This window comes from Ranitomeya imitator, chromosome 6 (genome assembly GCF_032444005.1).
Source record: "Ranitomeya imitator isolate aRanImi1 chromosome 6, aRanImi1.pri, whole genome shotgun sequence".
Classification (NCBI taxonomy): domain Eukaryota; kingdom Metazoa; phylum Chordata; class Amphibia; order Anura; family Dendrobatidae; genus Ranitomeya; species Ranitomeya imitator.
The window spans coordinates 156,598,375-156,614,024 of record NC_091287.1 but is presented as its reverse complement, the minus strand read 5'-3'; the positions used below and the strand labels follow the sequence as shown (position 1 = coordinate 156,614,024).

At 42.1% G+C, this 15,650-nt stretch overlaps 1 protein-coding gene across 2 annotated transcripts in view; it reads right to left on the bottom strand.

Annotated features, from left to right (window-relative positions):
- The window catches only part of SEPTIN7 (septin 7), a 64,559-nt gene that overhangs the window by 17,925 nt on the left and 30,984 nt on the right, over positions 1-15,650 (bottom strand). For both annotated transcript variants that reach the window (XM_069730221.1, XM_069730222.1), the window contains exons 5-9: positions 8,512-8,629; positions 6,738-6,830; positions 6,524-6,620; positions 4,429-4,480; positions 3,821-3,946 (exon numbers count right to left, since the gene is read on the bottom strand). In XM_069730221.1, coding sequence (XP_069586322.1) covers positions 3,821-3,946; positions 4,429-4,480; positions 6,524-6,620; positions 6,738-6,830; positions 8,512-8,629 — 486 coding nt within the window. The remainder of the gene's footprint in view (positions 1-3,820; positions 3,947-4,428; positions 4,481-6,523; positions 6,621-6,737; positions 6,831-8,511; positions 8,630-15,650) is intronic.

Here is a 15,650-nt window from a genome sequence, read left to right as displayed (position 1 = left end):
AAGGGCATTGGCAATAGGGCAATCAGTACACATGCATTACATTTCATAGAAACTGAACAGATTGCATCGCTTAGTAATCTTGGGGATATTAAAATGCCATTTTTGCAAAAAATAAAAGATAAATGTGATGTAAAGATGCACAAGCGGTAAGCCAGTCCTACTACAGCTGGCTACTGGAGAAAAAAGAAGGGCCAAGAGTCTATTACCTTATGTTCTTGCCAACACTAGAGAATACCTGATGACAGCAAGTACCTGTGTGGTTTATTCTCACAGTAGTGTGTGTGAGAAGAACATTCCAAAAGTTCTCCAAACAGCAGCTGCTCAGATGTATTTATTTCCTACAGGTTATACAGCGCCAGCGTACGCCACAGTGCTGTACACAGAAGGTAATAACACACAACTAGACTTCCCGGATTTACTTGCATTAGGGCCATATTTACTGACAGCAAACTAACCCATCAGTATGTGTTTTAGGTGTTAAAGGGAATGTGTCATCATAAACGGAGCAAATTTTTAGACCGCGTTTTTATGTTAATGGTATTTTTGTTTAATTAGTGATATGGAAAAATAAAATATCACTTCACCCTGGTCACAAGGCCAATCATCAAGCTTCTGTTTGTTATTTTCAGCAGCCACATGGATATTGACCAGTACAGGAGAGTTTTCTAGGCATGCTCTGACCTAAACGAAGGTCAACCACGATCCATCGCCTATTGTGAATGGTGAATCCTGGTTTGCCCGTCTCTGTAATCCAGCCTGCTCTGATAAGAACTACTGAAAAATCTTCTGTACAGAACAGTATGATCAAGGATTATTTTTTTTCTTAAAGAATATAAAGTCTGATTTATCAAATAGGAATGTATCATTTGAAGCAATCCTTAAAGAGAGCTTTTTAAGAATTTCTTTTCCTCAGTACTCCAAGCTGGAGGTATACTTTCTGAACACATGGATGAAAGCGACTTTCATTATTGGTATAAAATCATATAAAAGGTATGTGGCGGTGGAGTGCCAAGGGTTTAAGGCAAAGAGGATTATGGAATGGAGGTAACATTTACCACAAACTATATTCCATGACAAACTTTGGGATAGTTATTTTCATGTTCTACAGACACAATACAGGGACAGCAGCTAATGAGCCACCAATACATGCGTGGTCAACACAGCCAGAACACCCAATGCTACCTCCTACACACAGAAACAGACATACACCTCCTCATAGACCCCTTTTTGGGAACACATCCCCAAAGTCCAGATATTTGCAGTGAGAGATTTTCACTTCCACCATAGATTATGCATGCCAGTCGTCATCTTTGAGAAGAGAATCAAACGACCCAGAAAAACACCATTGTAAAACAATTCTGGTGGTTGACTTTTCCGCTCTGTGCACATTAAGAATGGGCAGGTCAGCATCAGGATATAGAAAATATGGGCATGCAAATTCGCCTTCTCATATTTATAATAAAACACAGCATTGTATCATAGTTCTCGCAATGTATACAGACAGAAGGTACATAGCACTCGGTGTAGCAACGGTTGGAAAATGAAGGTGATTGTTGGCATATCTGCATGTTCATTTATTGAGACAGCAGCGCAAGCCAAAAGTCTACAGGACATGTCTAAAGTAACAGGACATACAGACAGAGGTCTGTGAGAAGTGGACAACCCATTTGGGAATTTAGGCTCACATTAAAGGTCATAACACATAACCTCTAAAATACACCAGAACCAGCAGGGCATATTGCGATTTAGTGACTATATGCTTCATGATGCTGCTAAAACAAGAAAACACCTAAATCTAAAGTTAAAATTGCAAAAATGTGCAATGCAGTGAATATGAGAAATGGGGGAGGGCTATATTTCAGCTATTTAACTGGACAGATACAACATAAAAGAAGAAAAGTGGTGAATCAAATGATGCAAGGTCAGGTTGGAGCAAAGCGCGGGAGTAAGAAGACTATTGCCGAACACAGGATGTTCTCTACTGAGCCAGTAGGGGTCACCACATACACAAGATCCCGATACCCCACCACTCCCACCTCAGAACCTGAACTCTAATTGGCCTCAAATTAAATTAAAGCCAGACCCTACACTACAAAGGAAGCTCACCAATCAGGCCTGCACATTCCTGACCACAGGCATCAGATCTACCAACAAACATCCCATATGTTGGGGGACCCAAGATAACGCAGCCCAGTTAAGGAGTCTAGCAATCTTCAGACATTACAGCTGGTAGAAATGGGGAGGATGAACATCTATTAGGTTGGGACTATGTGAGATAGCAGTTCTCAAAGTCACACCACAAAAAGATCTGTGCAGATTGTCTAATCTGCTGTCACACAACCCATTTAGGACTGGGATTTAGCTGTAAGTAAATTGTATCGCGTGCAGATTGCATTTAAGTCTATGGAGAGTGAGTCGTGGGTAAAATTGCAACCAGCAACAGAAAATCCACCCGATTTGATAAAATTTGCAACTGTCATAGTGGGTCGCAATGCAACACCACAAGAAATAGACCGCTCCAAAGTGGCAATGAGGTCAGATGTCAGTGCCGTGTGGTCCTAGCCATAGTGTAGATCAGAAGATCTGCAATAATATAGGTTTTTATATTTACCTCGAACTTTTCGCTTTTATCAATTTTGAAAGCTCTATGCATCACTGAAGCTGCACATCCCTCTGTCTCCATTAAAGGGGTTGTCTACTACTAGAGAACACCTTCTGAAATGACTAAATGTGCATCATAAAATAAGTATAATATATACGGTATATATTTTTTAACACTTGGACCAATGCTGTATCTCAATGTCAGCTCCCCGACAGACATGTGAAAGTGACAACATCCGAGGAGCAGGGTTGAATTTGGAACTATACCTTTTTTTATTTTATAATATAACCTAGGGTGATTTAAAAGTTGTCCAGTAGCAAACAATCCCTTTAATGGTAGGGCTCCAGGTATAAATGTTTTGGGTAAAACTAAGATCGTGGAGGCAAACTGCATCATCCCCTCTAATGATTTCCCATGGTGTCGCATTGTGACCTGAATCTAATCCCAACTCCAACACGGAGGCGCAAATATTTCCAAATGTTTCCTTTCTCTCTTCCTGCCTACAAGTCAAATGCAGCTCACTTGCCAAAGCCCTCACTGCAAGTTGCACCTGACTTTTCTGCATTTTGACTTATCTTTTTAAAACAAACAAAAAAAAAAACACATTAAACATTAAAAAGTTAAACATTTTGACTTTTCTTTTTTTAACAAAACTGCAAACTCTCAGTTTTAAGATGGTCACAGACGAGTTACACAAATGTTTTTCGTCACATGACTTGTCTGGGAATTGCTGCTGCACGACACATCGCCGTCTAGTCTGAGCCAAAAGGGGCTTTTCCAAGAACGAAGTCTATATATTATGCAATCATTTTCCAATTCTCTCACGCAGTGTTGAAAGTCTGGTCTCTGCTTGACATGATTTTCAGCATTAAGCATTTAGATAATGACAATGCGCTCTAAAATATAGAACATGTATCGCCTCTACTTATACCACACAACTATTTTTATAGAACATTTGACGCTTCTGATCTGACAAACAAGACACCGAACAGTAACAATACGCAGTCAAAGAATGCCGATCTACAATTCACAGAAGGATCTATATTTCTGTGTAAAGATGGTAGTCATACTTGTAACAATGGTGAGTGACTGTGGACACAACAGACGGCTATGAGACACAGACAAGGGATGGAACAAGATGGAAAATGAAATGGCATGAAATGTAGAGGTGATACCAGCAGAGAGAAGGCAGGGATGTGACGTGTGGCCGCCTCTTACTTTGTTAGCTGTCCTTTGTTCTTGTTGTTATCCACGCCGTTGTAAGTGACAGCTGCTAGTTTTCGGCTTCTGTAGTTCTCGTAATGTACATTATTGGTGACATCCTTCAGATCCTGCATGTGAGTTCTAGAATAGGATACAAAAAATCAATTACTGAGCTGCCATTCAATAACAGCGCTGCGCTCCTCATGTTTCTGATCATCAAGAAAATGCAGATGTCAGAATGATCATATCCATCCTTGTGACGTCTGCACTCTACATGGATTGTCTCTATGGATTCTGCCCTGTTGTGACCACAGATGACAGTTAGCAACACCACAGGAATCGACTGATTCAACAAGTCTAGTCTACAGATAGTTGCCAATATATTTATTACTGGCAGCATAGACAATAGAATCTGGCTTGTATCATTTTCTATGATGTTCACTGAAGTTTACATTACACGTAACACGTTAAATGCGCAGAAACAGAACATTCACTGATTGTATCTAACCTTTATTAAAATACACTATATTCTAACTGGCACTTGGTTGTCCTTCTACACCCCCTCAGATGGCTATGGGATTGTCCCTGATGGCATCAGTAGAAATCACAGTACATATATTTACCTGATCAGCATGTTCCGCAGTATAGTGAAATCACAGTGTTCACTGTTTTCAACTATAAAAAAAAAATATATGTTAAAAAGGCCATCAAAGCAACAACGAGAAGAGTTCAAGTGCCTCAGACCATGGGCTACAGGGCATATGGATAATCATATTAACAGTAACCAGAAAAAGTGTGTTGTAACAGCCAAAAGACAAGAAAACATTATTTCAATTCTGTGACTTTAAAGAGGTTTTAGATAAAATGCATAGAAAATGCACAAAGCGAGTCATGTAAGCCGGCCTGTTTTACTGTATGTTTACAAGGGAAGAGACACAATGAAGCCTACTAATCAGGCAGATGCAGGCATTGCATGGGTCAGGAATCATCCTTGCACCACCAGACAGGGATGTTCTCCTGAAAGGGACAATTGTACTACTGTACACAATCCAGGCTTGTGTGTCCCGCCCTGGAGGTGACCGTGTCATTTACTAACCACACACTCCACATACCCAACAACAAATGTAATGCTTTCATTTTACACTTAACTCATGAGGTTCCCGATCTGTGCACCTCTAACAAAGCAAATTAAAAAAAAAAAAAAAAAAAAAAAAAACCACATGTCATTTCAATATCTAAACTGCACTCCATTAAGATTAATCTTTTATCATAAAGTCGCTTTTTGGCCTTTCAGTTCTTGATGAAATGTGTGGAAGATGCTTACATATGTGTACAGGGCATCATCACCCAAGCACACAGTTTATCAGGATATCCATGTGAGGAACACAGAATGCCAAAACCATTTTCTGCTCTCCAAAGAGAAAAGCAGCAATCGGATTACCTGGTCTACACTAGCGTTCATGTTTTTGGCGGACAGCAAGAGGACTCCCTGAGATGCCTAAACCGACCCTTTAAAAAAAGAATTGGAACGTAACCATATTGGGGAGAGAGCTTCACAGATTCTGACATTCGGGAACCTAGTCAGATCTGATGAAGAGAAAGAGGAGGAAATACATTGGCACTTCCCAAACAGATAATAAAAATTAATTCTATCCTAGAAGTGTGTCGTACACCAGAAACGCGTCAGGTTTCAAGGTTTGTTCTAACCACTTTCAATTTGATTAAATAAAAATTCATTTTTATTATCTGGTTGGGATGTGTTGGTGAATGTCCCCTCCTTCTCTTCACTATGGCCGTAATCACCAGTGGATACGGCACCCACCGGATGAACGCTTGAGAGCTGAAGCTGTGAATGTGGGGAGCTCCAAACCTCCTTATCCCCCTCCTACCTTCCATTAGTCAGCTGTAATGTTCCTGGATAATGGCAGATTTTCACACCATAAAATCCACAACCAGTTTTAGACTTTGAGGTGGTTTTTTGTGTTTACTTACATCTCTGCCTTCCAAGAACCTGATTTTTACAGCATAAGCTCTAGTTTTCTTTGATACCATATAATACGATTTTTATACATTTTTTGGTGGGAAGAATAAAAAGAATCAATTTTGGTAATTTTAGTTTTACGGCTTAACACGTGCAGGTTACATAATATGATCGGTTATTGGGTTTTTATTTTCATAAAAACGACAAAGAGCACAACACCTTCTATGCCTTCACTACTGAACAGCATTACACATGCACAATGGTTTCCCAGCAGCACCACCTCACATATACGATGGTAGTAAAGGGGAACTGGTTATAAGCCCAAAATACAACATTTCAAGGCTGAAACCTAGGTTAAAGGTATCACTTTGTAGATACACTGCTTTACTGCTGTAGCCCCCAGCTGAGTTCCATGTTGCCTGCTTCTCCACTTCTGCAGACAGATACATTCTGCTGGGTTGTGGTAATGCATATACACCTTAGATAGAAGTCGGCCAAACATTCATTCCGGCAGCATGAATGTGTATAACAATCGTCAGCCGGGATCTTCACAGAATTGAGTCGTTTCCAAGGTTATTCACATTCAAAATGTTTATTGTCATGTTCAACACAGAGATCGGTGTAATATGTGTTTATGCATTCTCTAAACCACAATTTTTTTTTTTTTAACTTGTTGGACTGAAGGCTGAAAAATAAAAGACATTATTTTCTGTGCTTTTTCCCCTTAATTCTCTCACCTTCTGCAACCCCCCATGGGTACTGCCTTCCTCTTACTCGCTTGCCATTCACTTCTATGATCGTGTTGCTGCCCACCACAGCAAGAGGTAAACGGTCCTACGTGAATAAAGAACAAGTTACAATTTACTTTTTATATTAGAGATCTATACAAAAGGTAGTCCTTCATTTTAGCTGAAATCCATACATGTATAGGTTACTACAAATGTATCAAACCTTTATTTTTTTCACCAGCTTATTTTCTTCTTCATCATCTGTCTCAGGAAATTCGTAGATCTTTATTTTGTGTTCCTGAATTTCCTTCATTATCTAGAAAACAAACATACTTTTTGTATAGGGTTCTGAATGGACTTCTATGGCTCAAAGGTCTCGGGGACAAAAAGTCCCAGTATAAATTTAGGAAAAAAATCATTTGCCATCTGTAAATAATCGTGCAATATGCTTTTTACTGCCGATTCTTCCATGCACTATGGCCTTGATTCCTCATTGCCTTTGCATCGGTTTTTCTGTCTAGTTTTGTGTGTTTTGCACTTTTTTTGTTGTTGTTGTTGTTTGCACCTAAGGCTACGTTCACATTTGCGGTGCGTCGGGCGCAACCACAGCGACGCATGCGCCATGCGCCCCTATATTTAACATGGGGGGCGCATGGACATGCTTTTTGTTGCATTTTGTGACGCATGCGTTTTTTTGGCGCAAGCGTCAGGGCGCAGAGGACGCAGCTTGTTGCATTTTTTTGCGCTATAAAAATGAACGCATGCGTCACAAAACGCAGCGTTTTGCATGCGTTTTTGCGTGCGTTGTGTGTTGCGTCGCCGACACAGCACACAACAACGCAAATGTGAACGTAGCCTTATTCATTATTCTATTTGTACTTTTTTGCTATTTAAATGTGAAGGCAGCATGCTGCAGGGGTTAAAACACAGATTTCAGATGAAAACCCCAAAAAGGAGATCCAACTCCTTGTAAATGCCCAAGATTTTGGATTCAGAGGTCCAACAAGCTCATCTTATAGGGTGTAATAATCAGGTTTCCATGTCATTTTAGCCATACAGCACAAGTCAACAGCAGCCTGGCTTCTAATCACAACTCAATGGGAGTAACAGGACACTTATTCCATGCACTGCACACAGTAAAAAAAACTGAAAAAGATACTAAAACCGCAAAACAGGACCTGAATATATGGCTTTTATTTGCATAATTAAAAATACTATCATATATATTGTTCTATTTGAAGATGTTCAGTATTGTTTCAATAATACAAATCCTAGTTACATTACTGACTTTTCTGGTTTATAATAAAAAGATGCTGGGGTTGTAATAGAGCAAGATCCTGTCCGGCTGAGGAGCAGGGTCGTGAATGAGAACTTATCTGCTCACTAAGCCCAACAGGCTAACAATGTGACACAAAATGAGCCAGATCTGCAGGTCTCTTGATTTCAGCATAATAGTTCACAACATAGCACTGAGACTTGCTGAACAAAACAGAGCGCAGCGGGATTCAGAGATGGCTCTCAATGTAGCAGAGGTGGCCGGTATCCCAGGCAATGAGTACAGCACTTACAAGCTCTTTACTATAGAGCTCCCAAGCACTGCTCTGAAGCTGGCTGGATAAGCTGGATCCGGTCAGGCTCAGTGCCAGCGAGGCCTGCAGACGTGGCTGATGACGCATAATTCAGGACAGCGGTGGCGCTGTCCAGCTGGTCTGAACTGTCAAATCATCAGGATCGCATCATCCCCAGCAAGCCGGGAAGCAATGTTACCTGAAGCAACATTACAAATCGAAACTGCCAAGTAAACTAAAACCAGATATAAAGATATTATTTTCTGCCCTTTTCAAAATATTGTTTCAGTGGTGTTAGATCAGATCCACTTACATCAAGCAGGACTTCTTACTGAAATTACATTTTAAAAACAGTGTAGTTTTAATGGCAAATCAAAGCACGTCATGCCCTCCATTTACTAAGATGAGGGCGCACTAATCTCATCTTACTTGTTTTTTGAACTGCTGGCATTCTTCTGGTGTGAGGGTATCCGCTTTAGCAATAAGAGGAATAATATTGACTTTTTCATGGAGACGCTTCATAAATTCAATGTCCAATGGCTTCAGCCTGCAATAAAGCATAAACGTGTGAGGGGGTTTATATATTTTCAGGGAATGTCAATGTGGAAGACAACTAAACTAGAAATGACACAAAATCAGACATTCATGCGTGTCTTAACAGATCAATGTTCATCAGATGGACACAGACTTTCAGCCTGAAGCACTTGGATTTTGCCATTAAGAGCATTCAGACAAATTCTTCTGCACATGTCCGATTACTATCATTAAAGAAGAATGTTCTTTGTATGAAAGGCTGCACTCACCCATATGTTCCACTAAGTCAATGCAGACAACAAGAAACAGAAAATAAACTAAATGAGAGATTTAAGAAAAATAGCAAATGACATCAGGACTGCAAAATGAGTGAAAATGATCAAGTGTGGTACAAAATAGAGACAGAACTCTGGACAGCCATAATTATCATCTATATCAGTAAGAAGTCCTACACAATGCATAGGTACCATGAGATGCGCTCTTCTATCCACCCTCAATTGCAGTACAGGACAAAATGGATATAAAAGGGCTAATAATAAAAAGGATTGATGTCGCGCTTCAGGATGTACCGCTAAACAACAGACGTATTGGCAGAGTGCAAGGAAACTGCCTACTACCAATTGTAAATTATAAATATGGCCAACTAAATGTAGTGCGCGTGCAATATGGACATACAGTACACGCCAGCATGGCGCTCAATGGTGTCCTGCACCAGTAACAATCTGACTCACCAGGTTCCCGGGCTGTAGTAGATTGCCAGGGTTCCGGATGTATGGACAGCTGTCAGATTTCCTGATGGCGGTCCTGTCAGGCAGGGATTGGGCAATGGAATGGGGCTGACCGCAGCGGCGTGGCGGTGAGTCGGCGTAGAGCCAGAGAACACCCCGGCCGGTGGCGTCCCTGGATACAGAGAGGAAAAAATGGCCGACGAAAGTGCTCAGCGTGTGACGTCACAAGAGCTACGACTCACCGCCACGCCGTCTCACTGCGGCTGCGGTCAGCCCCATTCCATTGTCCAATCCCCGCTTGTCAAGAAATCTGACAGCCGTCCATACATCCGGAACCCTGGCAATCTACTACACCCTGGGAACCTGGTGAGTCAGATTGGTACTGGTGCAGGACACCATTGAGCGCCATGCTGGCGTGTACTGTATGTCCATATTGCACGCGCACTACATTTAGTTGGGCATATTTATCATTTACAATTGGTAGTAGGCAGTTTCCTTGACTCTGCCAATACTTCTGTTGTTTAGCGGTACATCCTGAAGCGCGGCATCAATCCTTTTTATTATTATTACTTTTGTGTCAGCCCTGGCACCTGGCTGTTTGATTCCAGCTGCTCAGGTTAGTACTTATATTGGAGAGCGCTGGTGTTTTTCTATCTGGATATAAAAGGACCTTGATAGACAAGTAATCAATGTATCATGATCGGTGGTTCATATCCCAGTCTTGAACCTATAGCCTGCTGAAGTAGGTGAGCCAAACGTATTAAGAGATGAGGCCAAGTAATACATTTGGTTTCTCTCTGGGCTTTCAGGGGGCCTGAAAATGAAATTTACCTCAGCAATGAGGTGGTATAAACTTCACCTACCATGTGCACCAGTTTTCTGGAGCAGACCTTATAGTAAATTTATCGTACTGAGCCATGCCCAGTCCCTTTTGCTAAATACAACCACATTTTGATAAGACAATAACCTTGGCATGACCAAGTACCTCAAACCTAACCCTATTGTCCGCTTTTCCCATCCGCGTGTCATCAATGTTTGGTCCATGTGTTCGCTTTTACCATCAGCGCGTCATCAGTGTTTGGTCCATGTGTCCGCTTTTCCCATCAGTTTGCAGTGTATGGTCAATGGGTCAGCTTTTGCCATAAATGTCAAAGTCTATGGTTCATGGGTCGGCTTTTGCCATCAATGCGTCAGTGTACGGTCCATGGGTCCAATTTTCCAATCAGTGTGTCATCAGTGTACCCGGTGTATGGGCTTGCTATTTCCATCAGCATGTCATCAGTGTACGGTCCATGAGTTAGCTTTTCCCAGCTGTGTTTGGTCCATGGGCCAGCTTTTCCCATCAGTGTGTGATCAGTGTACGGTCCATGTGTCGGCTTTTCCCATCAGTGTGTCATCAGTGTACGGTCCATGTGTCGGCTTTTCCCATCAGTGTACGGTCCATGGGTCGGCTTTTCCCATCAGTGTGTCATCAGTGTACGGTCCATGGGTCGGCTTTTCCCATCAGTGTGCCATCAGTGTACGGTCCATGTGTCGGCTTTTCCCATCAGTGTACGGTCCATGGGTCGGCTTTTCCCATCAGTGTGTCATCAGTGTACGGTCCATGGGTCGGCTTTTCCCATCAGTGTGCCATCAGTGTACGGTTCATGGGCCGGCTTTTCCCATCAGTGTACGGTCCATGGGTCGGCTTTTCCCATCAGTGTGTCATCAGTGTACGGTTCATGGGCCGGCTTTTCCCATCAGTGTGTCATCAGTGTACGGTCCATGGGTCGGCTTTTCCCATCAGTGTGTCATCAGTGTACGGTCCATGTGTCGGCTTTTCCCATCAGTGTACGGTCCATGGGTCGGCTTTTCCCATCAGTGTGCCATCAGTGTACGGTTCATGGGTCGGCTTTTCCCATCAGTGTGTCATCAGTGTACGGTCCATGTGTCGGCTTTTCCCATCAGTGTACGATCCATGGGTCGGCTTTTCCCATCAGTGTGCCATCAGTGTACGGTTCATGGGCCGGCTTTTCCCATCAGTGTGTCATCAGTGTACGGTCCATGTGTCGGCTTTTCCCATCAGTGTACAGTCCATGGGTCGGCTTTTCCCATCAGTGTGTCATCAGTGTACGGTCCATGGGTCGGCTTTTCCCATCAGTGTGCCATCAGTGTACGGTCCATGTGTCGGCTTTTCCCATCAGTGTGCCATCAGTGTACGGTTCATGGGCCGGCTTTTCCCATCAGTGTGTCATCAGTGTTCGGTCCATAGGTCGGCTTTTCCCATCAGTGTGTCATCAGCATTTTTCACATACGGATAAATTATAAAGCTTCTACTATACTTTGTAATGTTAAATATGGACGGCACACTGATGCCATCCATGTGCTACATGTGTTTTTCATGCATCCATAGACTTGTATTGGCCCTTTTCATTCATGATGCCGTAATGTCATGTCTCAGCGTATTTTGCAAAGACACAAAGTCATATTAACAGCACTATAGACTGGAATGGGTACTTGTTGCATCCATGAAAAAAAACGAATACAACCTGTACGTGCAACATGGACGTCTGAATGAGGCCTTAGGCCTGGTTCACATATATCAGTTATGTTATGTCTGAGCTGATATGTGCACTTTCTGCATTGGCTTACATGTTGGATCATGTAATAGTGTTTAATTTTACTTTAGGACCAATCAGACATATCAAATATTGTGCATCAAATCCCGTAGGAAAAAAGGTTGAATCAGTTTTGACCTCAAGTTCAATCCAGCATAATAGTGAAGCACAAAGAGAGAAACTGAAAAAAAAAAATAATGAACGGCAGGATATATGGAAACAAGGTCTTAGTCCTTTTTTTTCCACCAGGATTTGGCAACATGTAAGGAGTGCCACTCAGATCCATTCACTTAAATAGGTCCTTGGGAGTGGCACCAAAGTAAAGATCATGCCATCACCAAAATGTCTAAGGTGGGAAAAGCTGACTTATGGCAAAGACATTAAAGAGAGTAAAGAAAATAGTATAAAGCACATCGCTGGTTGCAGAGAGCACAGGAAGGCAGCACAGATGTGCGCTAACCAACACCAGTTTTTTCTGGTGGGCTCACGTGTCTATTGCCGCTTCCTGTGGTAAGAATGTAAGCAACATATCTATATTATAAGATATTAACGTGCCTTACCAGGCTAGCAATATACTACGTTAAAGTTATACTGTGCAGGTTAATTTTGTTTGTTTGGCTTCTTGAGTCGTGCAACCATCAAAATCAAATTATATGATAGACATGGTTCTAGAAGAACAAGTGAACCACACGCCAGGTCTGCACTTAATATGCTTAAAAATAGAAGAGAGAATGGAGATGGACATTGCACTGACGGCAAAGCATATTAGCACAAAAATAACCTTATTACAGCAGACGTCACAAACCAGAAACTAACAACGGTTTCAAGTTGCAAATCTAAAACTGCACACAGGCATGGTTACAATAGGTTTTACATTACAATCTTCCAGACAGCAGAAATTATAAAAGAAAAAAAGTATCTTAGTCAGTATAACAGAAATAGCCATGAGAAGAGTGTTTACACCAGCCTCAAACGTACAGAAGAAATTCCACCAACATCTGCCCACCACCTTCACAATACATCCACTGCTTATTGTGCACGTGTAATGGACTGTGTGCACGCTCCTGCACGTGTCCGACAGAGCAAAGAGCTGCTCACAAAACTCAACGGCCATTTCTTCTCCACACCATCCACATTGCTGGCAGGGCCTTTTAGGTTTCATAAAACTAAGTGAAATCAGATGAATTATTATCTGCACACAAGAAATAAGCAGTGTAATGTTGTCAAGTCCTTATACACAGCTCTCAGATCTGGATGAAATGCTGGACATTTGATAAAGGATGCAATGTTAACCAAAGTATTAGTATTACTTGTATGAGACACAATGTCCGCGTTCCTCTAAAAGTGACAACGTGTGCACTATATATTATCTGCAGAAACCAAAATGCATCCATTATATTATAGTAAGATTATACTAGAACTTCACATGCAATGCTGGGGGGCTACGTAGGAACAAGCAACCCTCCATTAAATCTGTAACTAGGACTGTTTCCCTACGGAGAATATGTTCGCAATCGACCTTAAAGGGACACTGTCACCTGAATTTGGAGGGAACAATCTTCAGCCATGGAGGCGGGGTTTTCAGGTGTTTGATTCACCCTTTCCTTACCCGCTGGCTGCAATATTGGATTGAAGTTCATTCTCTGTCCTCCGTAGTACATGCCTGCATAAGACAATCTTCCCTTGCGCAGGCATGTACTATGGAGGACAGAGAATGAACTTCAATCCAATATTGCAGCCAGCGGGTAAGGAAAGGGTGAATCAAACACCCAAAAACCCCGCCTCCATGGCTAAAGATTGTTCCCTCCAAATTCAGGTGACAGTGTCCCTTTAACATTAGAGGTACAGAAAGTATCAGCTATCGGGAGCAACAGAGGCAGACCCAGGAATGGCAAGTAAAGTGCACTTTGTTTCATTTCTGTGCCCGTGTACGTTTTTTTTTTTATTTATTTATTTATTTTTTTAAAGTGAATGACCTTTTAATCTTCGATTTTCTTCACAAGAGGTCAGAGTGGCTGCAGACAGAGTAGTCAGGCTAAGTTCACATTTGCGTTTGGGGGCTTTGCGGAGGGCTGTGTACGTCCTCCGTTAAGCTCCGCCTACTTCTGCCTGTGTCCTGCGTACCCATCTTCAACATTGGGTACGCAGGATATGCGGATGCATTGTTTTTATACGTCCGCCAACCACACGAGAACGCAACAAGTTGCATCTTGTGCAGACGGCAGGCGCGTCAAAACAACGCACCCAATGTTAAAGATAGGTACGTAGGACGCATGCAGAAGTAGGCAGGGCTTAATGGAGGAAGTACGCAGCCCTCCGCCAGGCCCCCGAACGCAAATGTGAACTTAGCCTTACTGATCATCGGAAATATTATGCCACTGGTACAAGGCAAGTCATTATATATGCCTTTCTATTTGTAGCAGACATTTTTACACAACTGAAAATATAATGTCAAGCGATTCTCATTAGGTCATGTGATCACTCAATACCAGAAACTAAATTACGAACACTTTCTATAAAAAAAAAAATATATATATACCGTATATATCCAATTTACAAGTGAAAACCCTCTGTGGTTTCTCTTTTTTACTGTCACCTTTGCAAACATGTCTGCCATGAAGTACTAGAGAACATTCTAATATCTCGGTAAAAAAAAAAAAAATAAAAGTGATGAACAAACTTTGAACGCAGGTTCAACTGTGATTTACTAAAATATAAACATTTTATCTTATTAAATGGAGAAGTGTTTCATTTCATAGCCTATGTGTTAGCAAGGAATGAATATAAGGAACATTATGCAATAATGAACTTGAAAGCCTGCCTGTTTTGGTTAGGTGATGCTAATGGCAACCTCCTACAGGGGTGTGAAACCGAGCATAACTGGATCGCCATCTGATAAATGTGAAAATTGTATTAGGCTAGGTTCACATTGCGTTAGTGCAATCCGTTTAGCGGATACGCTAACGCAATGTCCAAAAAGGGATTGCGTTCGGCAATCCCGCTAGCGCAGATGCCCGATCTGCGCTAGCGAGGAACGGACCCTGAACGCTGCAAGCAGCGTTCGAGGTCCGTCCGAAACTAATGGCACATCGCAGACGCATGACAAAAATGGCATAAGTTTGCGCTGCGTTAGCGATCCGTTAGCACATTGCAGTCAATGGGTGCGCTAACGGATCCATTACATAGCGTTAATTGCGACAATTGCGCCATGTAACGGAGTCAGTTAGCGGACACCCACTAACGCAATGTGAACCTAGCCTTACGCATATCAGACAATTCACATAAATTAAACTCCACAGAATGCCGACCGTCTCATCGGTAAGCTTAGAAAGGATGGAGGGAAGTGCATTGCTACAGGAGGGTTCTTTAAGCTTGAACGGACAACCTGGTAACAGATTAAGTGCTTGTAAAAAAAAAAAAAAGGCAACTTAGCAATTTACGCCTCCGCTCTTGTTGCACAGGCTAGCAGAGCTATTAACTGAGCAGGTACTTGCCGTCTCCTGCGGCAGTGTCGGCTCTACGTTGCTGCTTTGGTGACTGATTACAGGTGGCAGTGACATCACAGTGACATCATGGCTGCAGTCAATCACAAAGCTCAGCAGCTCGTGTCCTCTACATCAGCAGGGCCGCTAAGCTGAGTGATTGACCGCAGCTGTAATGTGCACTGTGATGTCTCCATTGTATCTCTTAAACAATCCCCAGAGCATCG